Source organism: Eretmochelys imbricata, chromosome 5 (genome assembly GCF_965152235.1).
Source record: "Eretmochelys imbricata isolate rEreImb1 chromosome 5, rEreImb1.hap1, whole genome shotgun sequence".
NCBI lineage: Eukaryota > Metazoa > Chordata > Testudines > Cheloniidae > Eretmochelys > Eretmochelys imbricata.
In genome coordinates, this window is record NC_135576.1 from 49619159 (window position 1) to 49641174 (window position 22016).

General features: G+C 45.7%; 1 protein-coding gene across 1 annotated transcript in view; it reads right to left on the reverse strand.

Annotated features, from left to right (window-relative positions):
- The window catches only part of FCHO2 (FCH and mu domain containing endocytic adaptor 2), a 230609-nt gene that overhangs the window by 120168 nt on the left and 88425 nt on the right, over nt 1-22016 (reverse strand). Inside the window, exon 7 of the mRNA XM_077817076.1 lies at nt 11482-11580. Coding sequence (XP_077673202.1) covers nt 11482-11580 — 99 coding nt within the window. The remainder of the gene's footprint in view (nt 1-11481; nt 11581-22016) is intronic.

The window sequence follows — 22016 nt, forward strand, 5'->3', positions numbered from 1 at the left end:
AGGTACATCCTGTGGACAGTATACACCATGTGAAAGTACGAGTCATGGAAATACAAGTCTTGCAAGTTGAGAGGCACAAACCAGTTCTGAGTCTGAAGAGATGAAATGATGGAGGCAAGTGTTATCACACTGAATCTGAGGCAGGGTATGTATTTGTTTGGTCTCTGCAGGTCAAGGATAGGAAAAAGAGCCCTTTCTTCTACTGGAGTTATTATTTGTAAGACTTCCTTTAGTTGGTGTATAAACATCCAGTAACCTCAGGGTGGCCCTTCAAGAGTTTTGGTTTTTGTTATTTTTAAAAAGTGGAGTACTTTGTCTGTTTTCTTACTGAAGAGCTCCATCCCCTTGAACAGTAGGTCATGGATGGTGTCCAGGACTTCTCTTGGTATTTCAGATCCTAAAGCCAAGAGGCCAGATGTGGCCATTGAGCTTGTGGCCAAGTCAGAGGCATCCAGGACTGCTTATAGGGTTTCTCCAGCAACTATGTGACCTCTTATTTTGCCTCTAGTGTCCTGTGGTACTTTTGCGAGGAAGAAAGTTATCCTTTCCCATGTTTGCCAAATATAATTTCCTGACAACACCTGATCGTTCAACGTATGATGTTGCAGTGAGGTGGACAAGTGGACTCTGTGCCTGAACTAGCCTAGCTTTTTGAGGTCTTTATCTTTGGACATTCCTTTAATCAATTTCAACGTCTCCTGCACTGCTGCAGCTGACAACGATCCTAGGTTTGGGCGAGAGCAGAAGTGTTTGAAGCTTTTCCGGGGCACGTCATAACATTTCTACACCACTTTGGAAATAGGTTGGATGGTGGTTTGGCAATGCCCCTTTGCCTGGCTTTAGTATGTCCTCATTAATGGGGAGAGCAACTGTGGTTGAAACTTACGTGATCAAAAAGGTCAAAGAGTTTATGTGATTTCTCTTGTAACACTGTTTTGAGATCTAGTCTCCATGATGTGAGGCAAAAGAAGCTGAAAGGCTTTCAAGTCACCAGCCATTGGGTAAGGGCCTCATATACAGGCCAACAAGACTGCCTAGTCCTGCAACAAGGACTATTCTTTCAAAGGAAACTGACGGTGCTGTGATTTTTGCATTGCTCCCAGTTACTAGACACTGCCATCTGTCCTATGGGTCAATGGTCTGGGTAGTGATGTTGCCCAAGGAGCTCAATTGCTTCTTTCTGAACCCACAGGAAGGGAATCTACTGTGGGACACTTGAGATAAAGGTCCCCAATTGGATCAGTATGGCCAGGGTGGCACAGAGTATGGATACTGGTCCTGTGCTGACTGGTCAGCTCAGTGCAATTCATGTCTCTCCTGTGGTGGTGCCTTGCATGAGGAATCTCTGGTACAGACTCTCTCTCAGTGTCTATAGGCAAATCATCCTTGTTCAGCATTGGAGAGAAGACTCAGTTGACTGTGATGAAGAGTAACACTCTTTGAATAGCAGCTCTGGTACCTGGCATTACCCCCAGGATTTATGACTTCCCAGGAAGGGACCTCGACTGTTCCATGAAGGCACATCTTGATTCTGTAATCAGCACTGGGTGTCTTTGCTGGTGTCTGTGCCAGTGTCACTGCTGGTTTACCTATACTACTCCCTTAAAGGAGGACAGGCACCTTGCCCTTAGAAGGAGTGATGTCTATTCTTGTGTTCTTGGGGTGGTGTCTGAAGCCATGTCTGACTCTGCCTGGCCCTGCCTTTCAGTCTTGCCCTGGTGTTGGGGCGCTGGTGTCAGTTCTCATGCCAGAGGCATTGGTGCTCAGGTCCAGTGCCAAATCTGTCAGTACTTGTGCTGAAGGGGTTGATCAAGCTAGGGTAGCAGTGGCCAGTGCCAAAGGCCCCCCATGCTAAGTTGTTTAGAGTCAATTTCTATGGTGTTATTCTCCCCTATCCTCCTGTCACCATCAGGGTGCAGTGTCTGCTCACAAGGGTACTCGCTGAGGATGACCTTTCGATCCTTTGTAGGTGGTTATCTCCTTTGGGTCTGAGATGACATGCACTGAATACTTGAATGGGTATAGTTTCAGCTGTAAGTGCCTTGACTTGCAAATCCTCAACAAGATGGATTTCAATACCAAACACGGATCAGGGATGTGGGTCTTCCCCAGAGACAATAGGAACTAGTTATGCCCTTTGACCAGGGAAATTAGAGAGATGAGACAGAGTTTAAACCCTAAGGGTTTAGAGTTTATCATGGTAGTTGTTGTGGGGCACTTTGTCTCACAGTATAAAGAGATGTATAGGGATGGGGGTGGTAATCTGTGTTTAATTTGGACATTCAAAAAAGAAAAATAAAGAAATTAAAGAACATAAGGGATAAGGACCATGAAGAGAGTTTCACCACCAAAACATCATAGGAAGTGAGCTGAAACACAGAGAAAGTAGCAGTAAGACACTTGCCAGGTTCCATTTCACTGCCACAAGAGGTAAGAGGGAACAGAGGGAAGGTTGCAGCCATTTCGCCCTATTTGCCTTTGCACAAGAGCACGAGGTGGTACAGGGCATGTGCACAACCCCAACAGACATTGCTATTAAAAAAAAATCCAATCTGGTGCACGCGAGGCGCATGTGCACATACAATGAGATACACACAGACATACTCAAAGAACAAAAAAACAAAAACAAAACTTATTTATACACATGCAATACCAGAAAAGTTGGGGTACATTTGAGGTCTGAAAACTCTACTTAACCTGTAGTACTTTTAAAAATTACCTAGCTAAAAATCCTACTTAGAGATTGGATAAAATATTTATTATATGTATTGTGGTAGGCTCCAATAAGACACAAAGCCCCACTACTTTCCATGCCATAAACACATATAGCAAGGAACATTCTCTACCACACAAAGCATCAGCATGTCTCATTTATTCTCTATTTACCTTGTCCCCCACCCCAAGGCTCCAAGACAAAACAAACACATAGCCACAGCATTTTAAAACACACACACACACACACACACACACACACACACGCTAAAAGCACATTAAGTTTGCAAAGTCAAGCACTCAAAATATAAAAAAGTCCAGAATTGAAGTTGCTTCTGCAACTTTCATTCAGGATCCTTATGTGTACGTTTTATGATTCCGTCTTTTTTTTTAAAGTGGTCCTGTAATTAAACAGGGCCCCTGCCTCATTCAGTGCACAAAATAGACGGAGCTCGCTAAATGAGCAGCTGCACAACATTTTGTTTTATCCTCACTGTCTGTGTGGCCCCATGTCTTATTAGCTGCACACTATTAAAACCCTGCTCTAAATACATAATTATTAATTTTCTCATGGGCTTTGTTATCGTACTCATTAAATGCTTCCCTAAACATTAACTGATTAATTTTCACAACACTCCTGTGAGGGTCTACTGTTATGCCCATTTTACAGATGGGGAACTGAGGATCAAAGATTAAGATAAAAAGAGTCCACTAATTTTGGGCTGCCAAATGGAGGTGTTAAGTACTCTGAAGAATCAGGGGATAGTCATTATATAACACAGTGCCCACTAACTTCAGTTGCAGCAGTGAGTGCTTAGCAGTTCTGCAAATGAGACTGCTGCATCTTAAAATTGGCATCCTGAAAATGAGGAATATACAGTTAGTTGGCTGAATAAAAATAGGTGACTAAAAAAAAAATTTAATTGAATTTTTATGTAAATAAAAATATATTTTTTAAAAACAAATCTATTTAAAAATAAACTTAAAATTATGACAATCTATGTTAAGTCTTAAATTTACTATAATCTATTAAGATCTTTAAAAAATATATATATTTTTTAAATTGAAATTAATTTCAAAAGCTTGCTGCCAAATTTTAAAGATAGTCACTGAACTGGTGAAAGTCACCTAAAATCAGGGTTGGCTGAAGTTAAAACAGCTTCTGACAGCAGTAGCCTCTTCTGCAGGAGCAGAGAGAATATTTTCTTCATTTCAATTTATTCAACTAGTTCAGTTCAATGATTAGTTTGTTCAAAGTCAAGAAACCAATTGAGAGCTGAAAAGGCAGGAAAGTTTTTTCCTCTTCCAATCTATGAATAAAAATAAAGTGAGAGAAGATGAGATCTACTAGTTCTAAAATCTTGAAGGGCATGGTGGCCAGGACCAATTAGTTCTTTTCACTAACTGCAGATAATACTTTCTTTGTTCAGTAATTCAATAAATGCAAAATGTTTTGATGAATTTTGATAAAGTTTGTTTCCTTATATATCCAGCACATTTAAAGTAGCTTCATTTAACTAAAGAAAATTTAACTATTTTTGTAGTGAATGAGGCTGAGAACTTCAGAAAGGAAAGATGCTGTCATGGTTAATGCAGCTGAATGTCACAACTCTCTGACACCACATTCTAGAGGCCATTACCCTCTGATCCCACAGAGGGTTACCAAAAGAAACTACACCATCTGCTCAAGAAACTTCCTGAAGAAGCACAGGAACAAATCTACACAGACACACCCCTAGAGCCCCGTCTATGGGTATTCTATCTGCCACTCAAGATACATAAACCTGGGCATCCTGGACGCCCCATCATCTCAGGCATTGGCACCCTGACAGCAGGATTGTCTGGCTATTTGGATTCTCTCTTCAGGCCCTACACTCCCAGGTATCTTTGAGACACCACTGACTTCCTGAGGAAACTACAATCCATTGGTGATCTTCCAGAAAACACTATCCTAGCCACTATGGATGTAGATGCTCTCTACACCAACATTTCACACAAAGATGGACTACAAGCTGTCAGGAACGGTATCCCCGACAATGTCAAAGGAAACCTGGTGCCTGAACTTTGTCCTCACTCACAACTATTTCAGATTTGGGGACAATTTATACCTTCAAGTCAGCGGGATTGCTATGGGTACCCGCATGGCCCCACAGTATGACAACATTTTAATAACTGACTTAGAACAATGCTTCCTCAGCTCTCATTCTTTAGCGCCCCTACTCTACTTGTGCTACATTGATGACATCTTCATCATCTGGACCCATGGGAAGGAGGCCCTTGAGGAATTCCTCCAGGATTTCAACGATTTCCACCTCACCATCAACCTGGCCTGGACCAGTCCAAACATGAGATCTGCTTCCTGGACACTACTATGCAAATAAGTGATGGTCACGTAAACACAACCCTATACCAGAAACCTATTGACCGCTACACTTACCTACATGCCTCTAGCTTTTATCCAGACCACACCACACAATCCATTGTCTACAGCCAAGCTCTACGATACAACCGCATTTGCTCCAATCCCTCAGACAGAGACAAACACCTACAGGATCTCTATCAAGTGTTCTTAAAACTACAATACTCACCTCGGGAAGTGAAGAAACAGACAGAGCCAGAAAGGTACCCAGAAGTCACCTACTACAGGACAGGCCCAACAAAGAAAGTAACAGAATGCTACCAGCCATCACCTACAGCCCACAACTAAAACCTCTCCAGCGCATCATCAAGGTTCTACAACCTATCCTGAAGGATGATCCCTTACCCTTACAGACCTTGAGAGACAGGCCAGTCCTCATTTACAGACAACCCCCCAACTTGAAGCAAATACTCACCAGCAACTACACACCACACAACAAAAACACTAACCCAGGAACCAATACCTGCAACAAACCCCATTGCCAGCTCTGTCTACATATCTATTCAAGGGACACCATCATCGGACCTAACCACATTGCCACACCATCACGGGCTCGTTCGCCTGCAGATTTACCAATGTGATATATGCCGTCATGTACCAGCAATGCCCCTCTGTCATGTACACTGGCCAAACCGGACAGTCTCTACGTGAAAGAATAAATAGACAAATCACACGAAGAATTGTAACATTCAAAAACCAGTAGGAGAGCACTTCAGTCTCCCTGGACACTCAATAACAGATTTAAAAGTGGCAATTCTTCAACAAAAAAAAAAAAACTTCAAAAACAGACTCCAACAAGGAACTGCAGAACTGGAATTAATTTTCAAACTGGACACCTTCAAATTAGGCCTGAATAAAGACAGGGAGTGAACTGGTCACTACAAAAAGTAATTTCCCTTTGCTGATACTCACACCTTCTTGTCAACAGTTGGAAATGGACCACCTTGATTGCACTGGCCTCGTTAGCACTACAAAAGTAATTTTTCCTCCCCTGGTATTCACCCCTTCTTGTCAACTGTTGAGAACAGGCCAATTCCACCTTAATTGAATTGGCTTGTTAGCACTGACCCCCCCACTTGGTAAGGCAACTCCCATCTTTTCATGTGCTAGAATATATAGTCTGCTTACTGTATTTTTCACTCCATGCATCTGATGAAGTGTGTTTTAACCCACGAAAGCTTATGCCCAAATAAATTTGTTAGTCTCTAAGGTGCCACAAGGACTCCTTGTTGTTTTTACCTGAATAACTGGATTCTAATCCTGCCACAGAGTTCCTATGCGATGCCAGGTAAGTCACAAAACAAAAAGATTCCACAAGTGGCCACTGTGTGCTCCTTATTTTCTGGGTACCCAACCTGAGGCACCTGGGGTCTGATTACATGCTGAATATTCACAAATGCAACTGATGGGAACTCTGCTCAGAACATATAAATTGCTATAAAATTCTAAAATTCAGGCCATAGGCTGAACTCGGCACCTAAAATTAGTGAAAATTTGACAATTGTGACTTTGAGTCTATGTTCTTCATCTGTAAAGTGGTGATTCTCTCACAGGGTTGTAGTAAAGATAAATTCATTAATGTTTGTAAAAAACTAAAATACTACAATGAAAGCATCACAGAAAAGTCCACGAAGAAAATTAATAATTCTGTATTCAGTGCAGGGTTTGGACAGTGTTAAGTAAATAATGCACTGGGCCACACACTGGCTACTGACTCAGTGAGCAGCATCCATCCTGTGCACCAACTGAGGCCGGGGTTCTATACAAAAAATAGCATAAGTTTGTATAATTAAACATGATCATATTGCACAAGAGAGCTGAATTAAGGTTGTATAAGCAACTTAATTCTTGCATTTCCTAACTTTTGAGTGCTTGATTTGGCAACTTTAATATTCTTTTAACAGTTTTTTAAAATGTAGTATTTATAGACACTAGATATCTATTACATACCTATTTACATTATATGTCTTGATTATACTCAAGAGCTTCTCAGCATACCCATTATCAGCTGGACTGTGTTATTTTAAGCAAGGTTGCTCTTGAGGGATTTGAAGGAGGAGACAAAAGTGACCTCACAGATAAATTGAGGGAGAGTGTTACATGTGCAAGGAATTGTGTTGAAAGAGATGTTTGCGTAAGAAGTTGACAAATGGGTAGAGACTACTGGCATGTTTGGATGGCTGAGCAGAGACAAAGATTACACAGTACAAGGAAAGATTGAACACACACAGGGATTGGCAGAGCTGTGAAATATAAACTATAAGAAATGCACATGCCAAAAACAGTCGCCACATAATCTTGCTACTGTAAACACTGTTCCGCCTCATCCCATTTGTCACCCACTCATTGCATCACTGCTAAAAATAGTGGTTAAGTTCTTGAAGGCAGGTATCTTATCTTGTGTATTTCAGTAAAGCACCCTAGCACATTTTTCAACAGTACGAAAACAAAATAAAATATACCACCACTGACTTCATTTTGGATTATACTGGTGAAACGAAACATCCATTATACGAAAGATTAAAAGAACAAAATACGAATGTTATGATGGTAATAAATAACCAATAAATAATACATGGAGAGAGAAAAGTGAAGAGGAAAGCGCTGCTCGCCTCAAAAGCTAGTAGTGTGCTGCATTCATCCTCTGGCCCAGAGCCTTACACCTGCACTATTTGGGGCAAGGACTGTCATTCAAGAATTGGACATTTTAGCTACTTGCAATGCAACAGCATGACACACAGCAGCTGAACTGCTTTGACATTTACACCACTGTCTTTCAAGACGGACGACTGACACCAATAAATATCACCACCACCAGAATATAGACTTACAGGGTATTTTATCTGAAGATATCAGAGTTCTTTACAAGGATAGGTTTTATGTCTATTTTACAAATTGGGAAACAGAAGTGAAATTATCCTCTTAAGGTCTCACAAAGTCAAGGGGCAGAGTTCGGAATGAAATCCAGGTCTCCAGAATTCCAGTCCCCTACTGTAACCAACAGACAAATTTGCTTTCGGATATATACATACTCTTGCCCTAAATGCAAGAGACAACTGAACTGGGTAACTATAAACACTATGAACCAGTATCTGCTCATGGAGAAAAAAGATCAAGAAATCTCTTTGAAATATATATGTTAGCAACTTTTGTGTAACTAAAAATACACAGAATATACCCCAGATGAAATTGCGCTGAGATTCATGAAAGATATAACTGCAGCCATACTGGGGCTAAGTGTTTTAAGAGATTACTATGATCCACTGTATGGAATGCTGCTAATTAAGCAAAAGAAGCAAGAGTAGAGAGTTTACATCTGGATCCATTAGTAAATCACTTTATATGCTCACTGTAGTTTCTGTACTGTAACATGTTCTAAACTTGATTGAAATTTTTCAAATACTCAAAAATGCGCAAGCTTTTTGCATAACTGATTATTAGAGCTGGTCAAACAATTTGAAACTTAAAATTTGGACAAAAAGGGAAAAAACTGGCATGAAAATGTTCATGAAAAATGTATCCTGGTTTGATAGTGAATGAAAATTTGGAAGATCAACTATCAAAGAAGGTGTCAAGGCTGGCACTCTGGCACTTCGAGTGCAGAAGCGGGGAGCCAGTAAGGACTCTAAAAATTAATACTTGCCACTCCAGGCTTGTATTAAACTCCCAAGGTTACAGCTTTTTTCTGACCTTGGATTGGTAAATGCTGCCACCACCCAAGTGCAAAACCCCTCTGAGAACCCAGGAAGGTGCACTTGGGAATTCCTTCCTGTAGGGTACCCTCAAGCCCTTTCACACACACACCCACACAGGGAAGAGCTGAGAAAGAAAACAAAGGAAATCAGCTGTTGCCACCAGCTAATTAAACATGTGCACAAACCTCTTAGGACACAAAAATCCAAATCTTTTTTTTAAAAAAGGTAAATTTTATTAAAAAACAAAAGGAAGAAAATACATTTGGGAATTTAGGCTATTGCTAGATTTAAAAAGAGCAGCTACAAGGATTAAGCATCAAGAATAAGTTCTTGAGGTCCAGCTTAAAGGTTACAAGCAAAACAAAAGCACCTGGGGTTAGCACAGAGGAGTCCACAAGCCATAAAGAAATAAAAGGAGATAAAGATCGCATCATCTTCCTTGACATTTCCTGATTTACTTACATATCTGAGATTTCAAATAAGTAGAGCTTCTAAATATGATACCTAGATTTTTCATGCCTGGCCCCAAGCTTCTTACAGCATAGTTACAGCCCTGTCTGCCTCTCCCCGAGGACAACAGACAAACAGACAAAAGGGGAGTCTTGAATCAATTTTAAAAAGTTCTACCCTTCCCATTGGCTCTTTTGGTCAGGTGCACACTCACTTCCTTTTACCTATGCATAGCAGTGACTTTTAATCCTTCATGGTAAAGCAAGTAGAGAATAGCTACTAAGAGGGATTTTATAGCTAACTGGCTGACTGGCTGCATAAAAGGGAGCTACGCCTCCCTTCATTTATCACAGAAGGCTTTTTTAACTATGGTGGTTTTTAACCAGAGCACTGACAACTGTCTAAAAGCAGGGATAATCCCCTTCTTTCCCCCTTTTCTAAAAATTAAAAGACTGATCATTCTCTCTAGAATGACTCTCAATAGTCCGTTCCTGTACCACTTCACTAATACCTGGTATACCCAATTAGACAAACTATTTTAAAAGTCCTTAAAATGAAGAGTATGGAAGTCTAAAGGTGGCAATAGGCCGTTTAAGTAAAGAAGAAATCAATTCTGAATACCCAAAGTTTATTCATAATTTGCAGAACTTATCCAAAGCAGGAACTGAAAGAGAAGCCTTTTCAATGGTCTTCAGACACAGGGGGATAACTGCCCAGAAATGAGAAAAACAAAACCCTATTTGCCTGAGAGGATCAATCATTTAACGTTTGAGATTTTCATGCCTCAAAAACACATACTATCTTGAATACTGAAATTCTACACAGTGTTGAACTTTTAGATATTATCCTTCTGTTAAAATTCCTATAGCATAGGTATACTAAGGGGAACAATATGAGAGAACCCAGACCTCTTTGTAAAGGTACTATCATCTTATTCAGTTTCATCCTTAACCTATAATCCTATTTCTATATCAACCAAAGCTGCACTCTTTACAGAGCCTTCCAAATATTAATCTGATAAAAAAAAACATTAGAATTTAGAAGTCATGAGGGAGAACAGCAACTTACAGAAACTGATTGAAACTGTGATTATGGGTAATGAGGAACATTTATTTTAAGATGCTATTTGTGTCTTAAATTTCTCATACTTATTCTAACTCTAAAAATAAGGTTTGGCTCCAGAGTTTGATAAAATTCTATTTTGCTTTTTGTTTTTTGTTTTTTTAAGTTTTCAGAATATAGATAACATTTTGTTTTTATCAAGATTGAACTATTTAAAAAAATAACTGAAATATTAGCATTATATACTTTTGGATAAGGAATGAGTACTTTGCCAGATTGAAGAACACCGGTTGAAAGGAACACATCATCAATGAAGTGTGTATACTGCCCCTGAATAATCCTCAACAATGCATGATATCCCTCGTGGCTCTATATGTATACCGAGTGCAGCTATCCATCACATACATGTATTAAGTATAAGTACATAAGGAATGTACTTCAATTTATAAAAATTATGAGGACACAAATAAATACGATCAGTGGGCTAAAGTTAGAAGGGTTTTAAACACTGGTGTAATTTACATACTGAGAGAATGGGAGCACAAGGCTGTAATAGAAAAAGCAAACAGAAAAGTGTATACCCTCTTTGTTGTTTTCCTGCTAAAACCCTACACACCCCATTCAGAGTATAATTTATACTTACTTGGTCACACATACTTTATACAGCCATTTATATTATCTATTAATTTGGCCCAGTGTGTTTATTGTAACATGCAATCACTCAAGAATAAAGCCACAGATATATGCAAACACATGCAACATAAAGACTGTGATTTTACATGCTCAAAAGTAATAAAATTCAAAGTTCCCTGGTTATGTTGCTCCTATATATTAAGATGTGTGTCTATACAATTTGAAGGAATAAAAAAAAGTCCTGCAAAAGAGTGATATATTATAATAGTTCTGGCATCTATACATTTGAATTTCATAGCTTGTATTGTCATAAAGTGACAATTTCAAAGCTTGTATTGTCATAAAGTGGCACATTTCTCCTTTTTCTAGTGGAAGACAAGTCTATGTCATGGACCAAAAACTGGCAATCGTTGCCGAAACAATAAGTGATATATGACTTTTCATAATCTAAGAAACAAATCTAAAATTTTATAGTCAGATTAATACAAAGATTAATTTAAATAAACTCACCTGGCCTATTTGTAAATGAATTTCTTTTACAGTATTTGACAAAGATTCTACAATCTCTTTCATGTGAAGGAGATGCATTTCTTCAATGTCTTGAAATTTCTGTGTAGTAAAAGAAGCAATTAAGAGTCATGACGAAAACAGTTAATATAGTTAAAATAATTAGTGAACTGCGGTGTTATGACTGCAGTATTAGATACGCTGGCCAAGAAAAATAATCACCAACACACAGTTTACTTTCCAGATCTGAACCACAGTTATTAATAAAATGTGTAAGAGGAAGGCAGGCATTTTTGGATACACTAAAGCTAGCTAGGTAGTATACTTAGAAAGATATTCTATCATATCACAATGCATCATTCAACCATTTGAGCATTTTAAAAAATTCACATTCTAGTATAGTTGAAGATTAGTTACTACTGCAATTTATGTAGTACTTACATAACTAACTTCTAGTGGCTCTTTCGAAGTACAATTTTGAAAAGCTTTCATACAATACATACTTTTGCAAACGCAATTACTGCAACTGTACTTGTAAATATCTGTGGAGACAAACAGAAAACTAACTGGTTCAACACTCCCACTCACCAAAAGGGCTGTTCACTTGACTGGGTCTTCAATAAGCACTGTTCTCCAATTTCTATTGCTGAGTTCCCCTCTCCAACCATTACTTTTTTTTTCTTTTTTTTTTTTTTTAAGCATTGCCCATCAGCCCTGCCCTCCCCCCATCCCCATATCCTGTCACTTAGCCTTTTCACGACTTCCATTCCATCAGCATTTACGAATTCTCTTCTTTCAGCCCTCTCTTTCCTTTCTTCCACTGATGTGGCTGTTGACTCTCCATGCTTCATTCTCCTCTACCCTGGATTTTTTTGCCACTCCCTCCCACCACAAAACCTGCTCTGCCAACCCCAAGCCCTAGTTCACCCCCAATATCTGCTTCCTTTGCTCCTGCTCTCATGCTGGAGAGCATCTCTGGTGAAAATCCCATGACCAGGCTGACTTTCTCCACTACGAATTTGTTCTCTCCACTATGAGTTCTGCCATCTTCTCAGCAAAAGGAGAGGTTACTCTCCTTGTGTTGTAACTGGAACTCTCCAGGATATGGGTCTCTGAATGCTCCACCAATGCACCTTTGATAGGAGATTTTTGGTGGCAATGCCTATTCAGCCTGCATATACACTCTAGTCCTGTTTGTGGACTGTACTGAGGATATATAAAGAATTGCATGGGGGAACTGCCCTCAGTTCCTTCCCTATTGTGAAATCCTGACATACAAGACTCCGAAGCAGAGGGGAAGGAGAGCAGGTAGCAGAGACTCACAGGGACACACATCTCAAACTCCTTCAGTTATTGCCCAAGCAGAGTAAGCTCTTCTTCAAAAGTGTCCCTATGGATGCTCCACTGTAGGTGACTCCTGAGCAGTATCCCTTGATGAAGGTGAGAGCTTCTAAGTTAGATCTAACACTGAAAACAAGACTGCGCTGGCAACAGAAGCATCTACTCTAGAAGCATGGATCTGAATTATTTTACCTGTATGTAATATTTCTTGTGTACCCATTTGCCAGTGGGCATTGTGCGCCAGATTGTTTTGTGGGATCCACTAACACTCATTCACTAGTAGAGCCGCCCTGCCAGAAGCCGTTGTAAGTAAAACGTCTAAAAGATTACGTTGGGACTCCTGGACCTCTTGTAGTAGAATCAACTCCTGAAACTGCTTAAAGTCAACAGCGAGAGAAGGTGTTGGCAGATCTATGGCCTCATCTAGTGAGGATGATGGAATATTAGTTTGCAGGTTGTCTTCCCTGTCCACTCTAGCTTCCTGGTCTTCTAAAGACTTCTCCTGAGGCTGTTGAGGAGGGAGTAATGAGACAGAAGCATGTCTCCCTCCATGGTCCCTTTGGGAGCAACTGGGAGGCTTTGAGAACTGCTGGAAGTAAACAGCCCACAGATCCAAATACGGGCACTGAGGTAGACCACAAAGCAATGGAGATGGTATCCAACCCTGATCATGCCAATAAGGAGGGGTATGAGACTGTCCCTGAGATTTCAGTCTCATGGTAGAAAGACGGGGGAATGCCTGATGTACAATAGTCAGGGGATTCCCAAAGCAATCTGAGAGTCTGAGGAATCATCCTTGAAAATCCAGTGGTGGAGCAGATGCCTGAGGTGAATGCAACTGCCTATCTGACACAGTCGGTACTGAAGAGCTAGGATGTACTAGTGAAAGATATGGTCTCGGTGACCCAATAGATCACGGTACTGACAATTGCTTGGTTCCTATTAACAAGGAGGATTCCAGCTCATCTGACATAAATAAGTCTCTAGAATATCTAAATTCTTATGCAGCTGGTGTAAATTAGTTTAAATCAGTCAAGGGTCTGCAGTAATTGGTGTCAATACCAAGGGAACTGCCTGCTTTCGTGGCCTCATCTTGGAAGATGGGGCAGGTACCGAAGGCACTGATTGCTGAGACACAGGCCTGTCCAGATGACTCCAGTACAGATGACATACACAGCCTCTATTATACAGGTGCAGACACCTTGGATATTCATTCAGATACAGAACGCAGGGAGTGTGAAGATGTAGCATGCTTCTGTGAAATAGGGTGGAGTCTTTGCTAGATTCATCCTGCTTCAACAATATCTGGTTTGGTTTCAATACTGAGGTATGACTGGTACAATGGTGTTTCGAGGAACTGGAAGTCTTCAAAGAGCTCCCAGTACTGGAGCAGCTTCGAGCCTCCATGGAACATCCCTGGGGACCTGCAGCCTCTGGAGCACGTGGTCTCTGAAGTGATCTGGCTCTTCTTGGAAGTTTTCCACAAGGAGAAAAGACAGTTACCTTTTCCGTAACTGGTGTTTTTCGAGATGTGTTGCTCATGTCTATTCCACAATAGGTGTGCGTGCTCGCCACATGCACCGGTGCCGGAAGTTTTTCCCCTAGCAGTACCCGTAGGGGGGAGTGCCCCAACGATCCCTGGAGTGGCACCTGCATGGCGCAATATAAGGGGAGCTGCGCGCTCCCCCCACCCTCAGTTCCTTCTTGTCGGACAACTCCGACAGAGGGGAAGGAGGGTGGGATGTGGAATACACACGAGCAATACATCTTGAAGAACACCAGTTACAGAAAAGGTAACTGTCTTTTCTTCTTTGAGTGATTGCTCATATGTATTCCACAATAGGTGATTCCAAGCTATATCTGTTGGAGGCGGGTAGGAGTTCACAAGTTCTCAGGGCGGAGGACAGCCCTGCCGAACCCAGCATCATCCCTGGTTTGGGAGACGATTGCATAGTGCGAGGTGAACATGTGAACCGAAGACCACATGGCAGCCCTACAAATGTCCTGAATGGGGACCTAGGCCAAGAAGGCAACAGACGAGGCTTGCGCTCGAGTTGAGTATGCCTTCACAATTGGTGGCAGGGGGGATACCCGCCAGGTCATAACAGGTACGGATGCAAGAAGTGATCCAGTTGGAAAGCCACTGAGTGGAGATCGACCTACCTCATGTGCTCAGCCGAGGCGATGAACCGTTGTGAGGACTTTCTGAATGGCCTGGTCTGCTCGAGGTAGAAAGCCAGAGCCTGTTGCACATAGAGAGTGTGGAGATGGCGCTCCTCACTGGAATCGTGGGGCTTGGGGCAGAAGACCAGGAGAAAAATGTCCTGACCCATGTGATAGGCAGAGACCACCTTCGGGAGAAATGTAGGGTGTGGGCGGAGCTGGACCTTGTCCTTATGAAAAACTGTGTACGGAGGCTCAGAAGTCAGGGCCCTGAGCTCCAAGAACCGCCTGGCTGACGTGATTGCGACCAGGTAGGCCACTTTCCACAAGAGGTGGGACCAGGAGCATGTGACTAGCAGCTCAAACAGGGGCCCCGTGAGATGGGCCAACTCCAGGTTCAGGTCTCACTGTGGGACCGAGAGCCTAGCATACGGAAAAAGACGGTCCAACCCCTTAAGGAACTGGCCAGTCATAACTTGAGAGAGTACCGTGTGACCCTGCACCGGCGGATGGAAGGCCCATATGGCTGCCAGTTGCACCTGGACTGACAAGGGTACCAGGCCCTGGGCTCTAAGGTGGAGAAGGTAGTCAAGGATAAGCTGGATCGGGGCGGCCACCGGGGAGACACCCCGTTCACCTGCCCATCTAGAAAACCAGGACCACTTCACCAAGCAGGTGTGGCGCGTGGAGGGCCGCCTGCTTTCTAGTATGACGCGCTGAACCCCTTCTGAGCATGTCCTCTCCTCCCTACCTAGCCATTGAGCAGCCACGCAGTAGGCTGAGGTGGAGAAGGCGACTCTGGTCCTTGAAGAGCAGATCTGGATGGAATGGCAACTGCCACAGCGGAGCAACCACGAGGCCCGTGAGGGTTCTGTACCAATGTTTCCTGGATCACGCCGGGCAACCAGGAGAACCCAAGTTTTGTCTGTCTATCTTTTCCAGGACCTTGCTGATCAGTGGGAACAGGGGGAAGGCATAGAGGAAGTGGCCTGACCAGGACAGGAGGAAGGCATTGGAGATAGCGTCCCTTCCCAGTCCCCCACTGGAGCAGAGCCGTGGATAGCGCCGGTTCTGCCGAGTCACGAACAGGTCCACCTGGGGAGTCCCCCACACTCGGAAAAGCCTATGAGCCACTTCTGGGTGGAGAGACCATTCGTGTTGAGAGAAGTCCCTGCTCAAGCGATCCGCCCGGGCGTTCCGGGTACCTGGTAGATAGAAGGCCTTTAGGTAGACGTCGTGGGCTATACAGAAAATCCCAAAGCCTGAGGGCTTCGTGGCAGAGGAGCAGGCCCCGCCTTGCCTGTTGATATAGAACATTGAGGCTGTGTTGTCCGTGAGGACTCTGACCACCCTGCCCTCCAGGTGCGAGCGGAAGGCCACGCACACCAGCCGTACCGCTCCGAGTTCGTTGATGTTTATGTGCAGGGTCAGATCTTGAGCCAACCACAGGCCTTGGGTTTGAACGTTCCCCACATGGGCCCCTCAACCCAAATCCGACGCATCGGACACCAGTTCCAGCAATGGGGCCCTGTCCCTGAACGGGACCCCTTGGAGCATGTTACTTGGGGCGGACCACCACTGTAGGGAGACTATCACCGAGTCGGATATGGGGAGGACTTTGTCCATCCTGTCCCTGGCCTGGGAGAACTCCGAGGCCAACCAACGCTGGAGGGGCCTCATCCTGAGTCTGGCGTGACGGACCATGTATGTGCACACCGACATGTGACCCCAGAGCTGGAGGCACGCTCTGGCTGTTGTCACCAGGAACCTTATGACCGTGTCGATGAGCCCCTTCAGGGTCTCAAACCTGTCCGGTGGGAGGGAGGCTCTGGCCGACGAGGCGTCCAGGAGTGCCCCGATAAACTCTATGCATTGAACTGGGACTAACGTGGACTTGGTGTTGTTTACCAACAGGCCCAAAGCGGTTCATGTGGACAAGAGGAGCATCATGTGATCCCTCACCTGCGACCGGGAGCTGCCCTTGACCAGCCAATCATCCAGATAGGGAAAGATCTGGACCCCCCAGTGCCTGAGGTAGGCTGCTACCACCGACATACATTTTGTAAATACCCTAGGGGCAGTGGACAGGCCAAACAGGAGGACCGTAAATTGATAGTGATTCTGCCCCACCACCAAATGGAGGAAGCGTCTGTGCCCCTCGAATATATGAACGTGGAAGTACGTGTCCTGCAGATCGAGGGCAGCATACCAGTCCCCGGGATCCAAGGAGGGGATGGTGGAAGCCAGGGAGACCATGCAGAACTTGAGCTAAAACCATGGACTGGTTCAGACTTTGCAGGTCCAGGATGGGCCTGAGTCCCCCTTTGGCCTTTGGGATAAGGAAATAGCAGAAGAAGTAGTACCCCTTGCCTTTGAACTCCCCAGGCATCACTTCCACTGTTCCTAGGCCAGGAGCGGCCCCACCACCTGCGCGAGCAGAGCTTCGTGCGAGGGGTCCCCCGGGAGGACAGAGGATGGTTGGGCAGGGAGGAAGTAAACTGGAGGGTGTAGCCCCGGGAGATAGTGTTGAGGACCCATGGGTTCGAGGTCAGCCGCGACCACTCCGGGAGGAAAGCACACAACTGATTGGAGAAGGGAAGCTTTACTGAGGGTGCATCCCTGATGAGAACTGGCAGGGCGCCCCCGCGTCCCATCAAAACCGCCTTTTCCCTGCCTCCTTGCCCTTGGAGGACCCAGGTTGGGGGGCAGGCAGAGACTGCCTCTGAGGGTGCCTCTTACAGTCCCGCGACTTCTTATGGGCGGCCTCATTTCAGGTGGGTGGCCCGAGCGGGAGTCTGCTGCGGCTTGAATTTAGGTTTAGCCAGAGCCGGAACACAGAGATCCGGCGTCTGGAAGGTCATGCAGAAGTCTTTCATGCCATGCAGGCTTGAATCCGTTTGCTCTGCAAACAGAGTTTTGCCATCAAATGGGAGATCCTGCATGGAAGTCTGCATCTCGCTGGACAGCCCAGAGAGCAGGAGCCACGACGCCCTTCTCATGGACACTGCGGAGGCCATGGACCATGCGGCCGTGTCCACCACATCCAAAGCTGCCTGCAGGGTTGCCCTGGCAGCCACTGTACCCTCCTCCACCAGCGCTTTGAACTCCTTCCTATCGCGCTCCTGGAGGGAGTCCTTGAACTTGGGCAGGGAGCCCCACAGATTGAACTCATACTGGCACAGGAGAGCCTGGTGGTTTGCCACTCGTAACTGGAAGCTTGAGGACAAATACATTTTTCTTCCAAAAAAGTCCAGCCTCCATGAATCTTTATTTTTTGGGGTAGGGGCTGGCCAGCCCTGCCATTCCCTGTGGTTGACCAACTCGACCACCAGGGAGTTGGGCTCTGGGTAGGTGTATAAGTACTTGTATCCCTTGGCGGGTACACCCTTTTAGAGATGGGGGCCAACGAGGCGGGTGTTTGCCACAGGACATTTGAAATTTTTGCCACCCCTTCATGGAGAGGCAAGGCTACCCTGACCAGTGCCAAAGAGGACAGCACATTAAACAGCGAGTTCGAGGCCTTCTCCATCTCCTCTGCCTGGAGGTGGAGGCTTGATGCCACCCTTTTTAAGAGTTCTTGGTGGGCCCTGAAGTCCTCCTGTGGGACGGAGAGGGGCGGGGCTGTAATCGCCTCATCCAGGGAGGGCAAGGAGGCCGGTGCGGTGCTCTGGGTGTCCACTGGCACCAGAGGATCCACCACCTGGTTGGTCTCTGAGCATGGTGCCGAGGATGTATGTCCCACCGAGTCCTTCCTCGGCGGTCTGGAGAGAGAGGCCGAGGGTGCTTCCGAGGCTCCGGCCGCCAAGCGAGCCCCCACAGGGGGCTGCATCAGGGGCCACAGTACCCACTGTACCATTGGGCCGGCCATGGCGCCCAGTGCCACTGCACCTGCTGCAGCACCAGCAGGGCCGGCTGTTTGGCCTGGCTGGCCTGGCCCATTGATGGATGACTACAAATGGAGGCCAGGCTACTGCTGTCCCCGGATCCCTATGTGGAGGACCAGTACCGTTGGTAACGGCTGCTCTGTGATCTGCTCTGACGGGTGAACCCGCGACGGCGAGACGACAGCAACTGACACCCGGGGCTGCGGAGGAGATGCCTTGGCGGAGTCTTGGAGCGGGATTCCGAGCGGGAATGGTGTCGATGTCTGTGCCATGACCGGCTGCGATAACCCCTCCGAGACAAGGACCTTTGGCGATGCCTGCCTCGGTCTCGTCGATATTCGCTCCTCAAGGTGGAGCGGTGCCAAGTCTCTGTCTGACGGAACCCAACCAGACAGTCTGGTGGGAGTTGAGGGCGATCCACAGGGACTTTGCCCCGAACAGTGGCTGGGCGGCGAATGGCATTAGGAATGTTCCCTGGACCGAGACCAGTACTGAGCTGGGGGTGACTGCGGAGATCCCAGCAGTGGCTTGCCCCTGAAGCATGGGGCCGACATCGGCGGTGCTCCTGGTACTGGCATGGACATAATGTCCCGGTCCGCCTACAGGGCCTCCAGTGTGGATGGCACCCGGACATTCAGGAAGGCCTGCTCCAAAGGGGCCGGGCTACTCTGCTCTACGTGAGTCAGATGCCTAGAGGCTGGTGGGGATTGAGGACTGCCCAACATGGGTCTAGCCTCTGTCCCAGGTTTTCCTCGGTGCCGCTGCGAAGGTGGCGTCTTTCTGGCCTTCTTGGCGTGCCCTGTGGATGGGGAGTGGTGCCGACTGCTCAATGGCACTGGAAGGTCGCCGCACACCAACACAGCGGTGCCCAGTGCCGGCTCAGAGTGGTGCACCAGAGTCGGGGTCAGCACCGACTCCATGAGAATGGCCCGGAGTCTAATGTCCCCCTCTCTCTTGGTCCGAGGCTTAAATGACTTGCAAATTTTGCAACAATCGCCAATATGGGTTTCTCCCAAACAGCGCAGACAGTCTGCTTGCGGGTCACTCCTTGGCGTAGATGGCCTACAAGTGCTGCACAACTTAAAATCCGGGGCATGCGGCATGCCCCGGCCAGGGCTCTCTGACTAACTGAACTAACTAAACAGCTAACTAACTACAGGTACCAACACAATGAATGAACAGGTCTGGGGACGAGCTACAGCAAAGCTGGAGCAGAGTAGTTCCGACGCACCTTCACTGGAGACAAGAAGGAACTGAGGGTGGGGGAAGCGCGCAGCTCCCCTTATACTGCACCATGCAGGTGCCACTCCAGGGGTCGCTGGGGCGCTCCCTCCTACGGGTACTGCTAGGGGAAAATCTTCCGGCACCGGTGCATGTGGCGAGCACGCACATCTACTGTGGAATACACATGAGCAATCACTCGAAGAATAACTAGAACTTATTTTCTTTGGAGCTTAGTCACTACCTACTGTGTTATTCTTTGTTGAGGATCTTGGTGACTGAAATGTAGCAATTGATGGGGCATTAATAAAATTTGGAGGCCAGTGTACAGTAGGGTTCCCTGTATCCAGATCCAAGGCTGGTTGCAGAGCTTGCTCCATCAGGAGCCTAAACTTGATTTCTCTGTTTTTCCTTGATCAGCTTTTAAAAGAGATGCAAATCTTGCATGTTGCGGGTATGTGAGTGTCTCCCATACAGCAAAGGCACTCAGGGTGTCCATCACTAACCAGGATGGATTCCCGGCAGGAGAGGCAACATTTGAATTCCAGGGATTCCAGCATACCATGGCAAGAACCACCCCCAAGGAGCTCCCTTTAGAGGAGGTGGAGGGCAGAGGTTGTAATCACATGAAAAACCTTTCTAAATAACTACCAGGTTAAATAAACTACTACTATTAACTAAACTAAACTAACTAAACTGCAAAAACAGTAATGCTAATCACGATGCAGGCATGTTAGATATCCAAAGCAGCTGAGAAGGAACTGAGGACTGTTTGCCTGTGCAGATCTATATATCCTCAGTGCAGGACATGAAGGGGACTGAAGTGCATGAACAGGTCAAACAGGTACTGCCTACCTAAAATCTCCGATCAAAGGTGCATGGGTGCGTGCACACCTAAAATGGAGCACCCACAGGGATACTACTGGAAGAACTGCTTCTTCAACTTTATTGAATCCCATTACCACAATGTCAGCTGTATTTTTGCCTTTGACTCACTCCTCAAACCCTCACTCACTTCCTCTTGTCTCCACATCTCTTGCTGTACAGGATCTTGGCAATTTCTTCCAAAACAAAACCTTCCTCCTCCCTTCAACTTGCCTTCCCCACTTTGCCTCCAGCAACTCTCACCTTCTTCTTCCCTGTCACAGAGGCAATTTTTTCATCTGCTCTTCTCTTCTAACCCCTCCATTTGTCTCCGTGATTGCACCCCATCTCCTTATCTCCCACAAACATAATCTCATCCCCTCCCTTAACCTCCGATTTTCCTCTGGCTCTTTCCCCTCACAATACAACTTATTGTACTCTCTGTCATCTTAAAAAAATCCCACTGTTGTCTCCACTTGCTTCTCCAGCTACTGCACTTTCACCCTAAGCTTTCTGTACCACAGGGTTCTGTCTTTGTGTCCCCTTCTCTTCCCCCTCTACACTTTATCTGTAGGTAATCTCACCCACAAACACAAATTCAGCTACCATATATACACCTCTACCCAGATATAACACGGTCCTCTGGAACCAAAAAATCTTACCATCTTGTAGGTGAGATCGTGTTATATCAGGGTAGGGAGAGGAACCGCTTCCCGCCCCAGCTCACCTCCACCCTGCCTCCGCCTCCTCCCCTGAGCGTGCCACTGCCGCTTGCTTCTCCCTCCCTCCCTTCCAGGCTTGCCGCGCCAATCAGCTGTTTGGCACGGGAAGCCTGGAAAGAAAGAAGGGGGGTGGGGGAAGAAGCGAAGTGGCGGTGGCGCGCTCAGGGAAGGAGGTGGAGGCGGAGGTGAGCTGGGGTGGCGAGTGGTTCCTCTGCACCCTCCCCCCCGCCGGTTACTTGCTCTGGCCCTCCCCGCATCACTTCTGCTCCGCCTCCTCCCCTGAGTGCGCCACCACCGCTCTGCTTCTCCCCCCAAGACTTGCCGAGAATCAGCTGTTTGACGC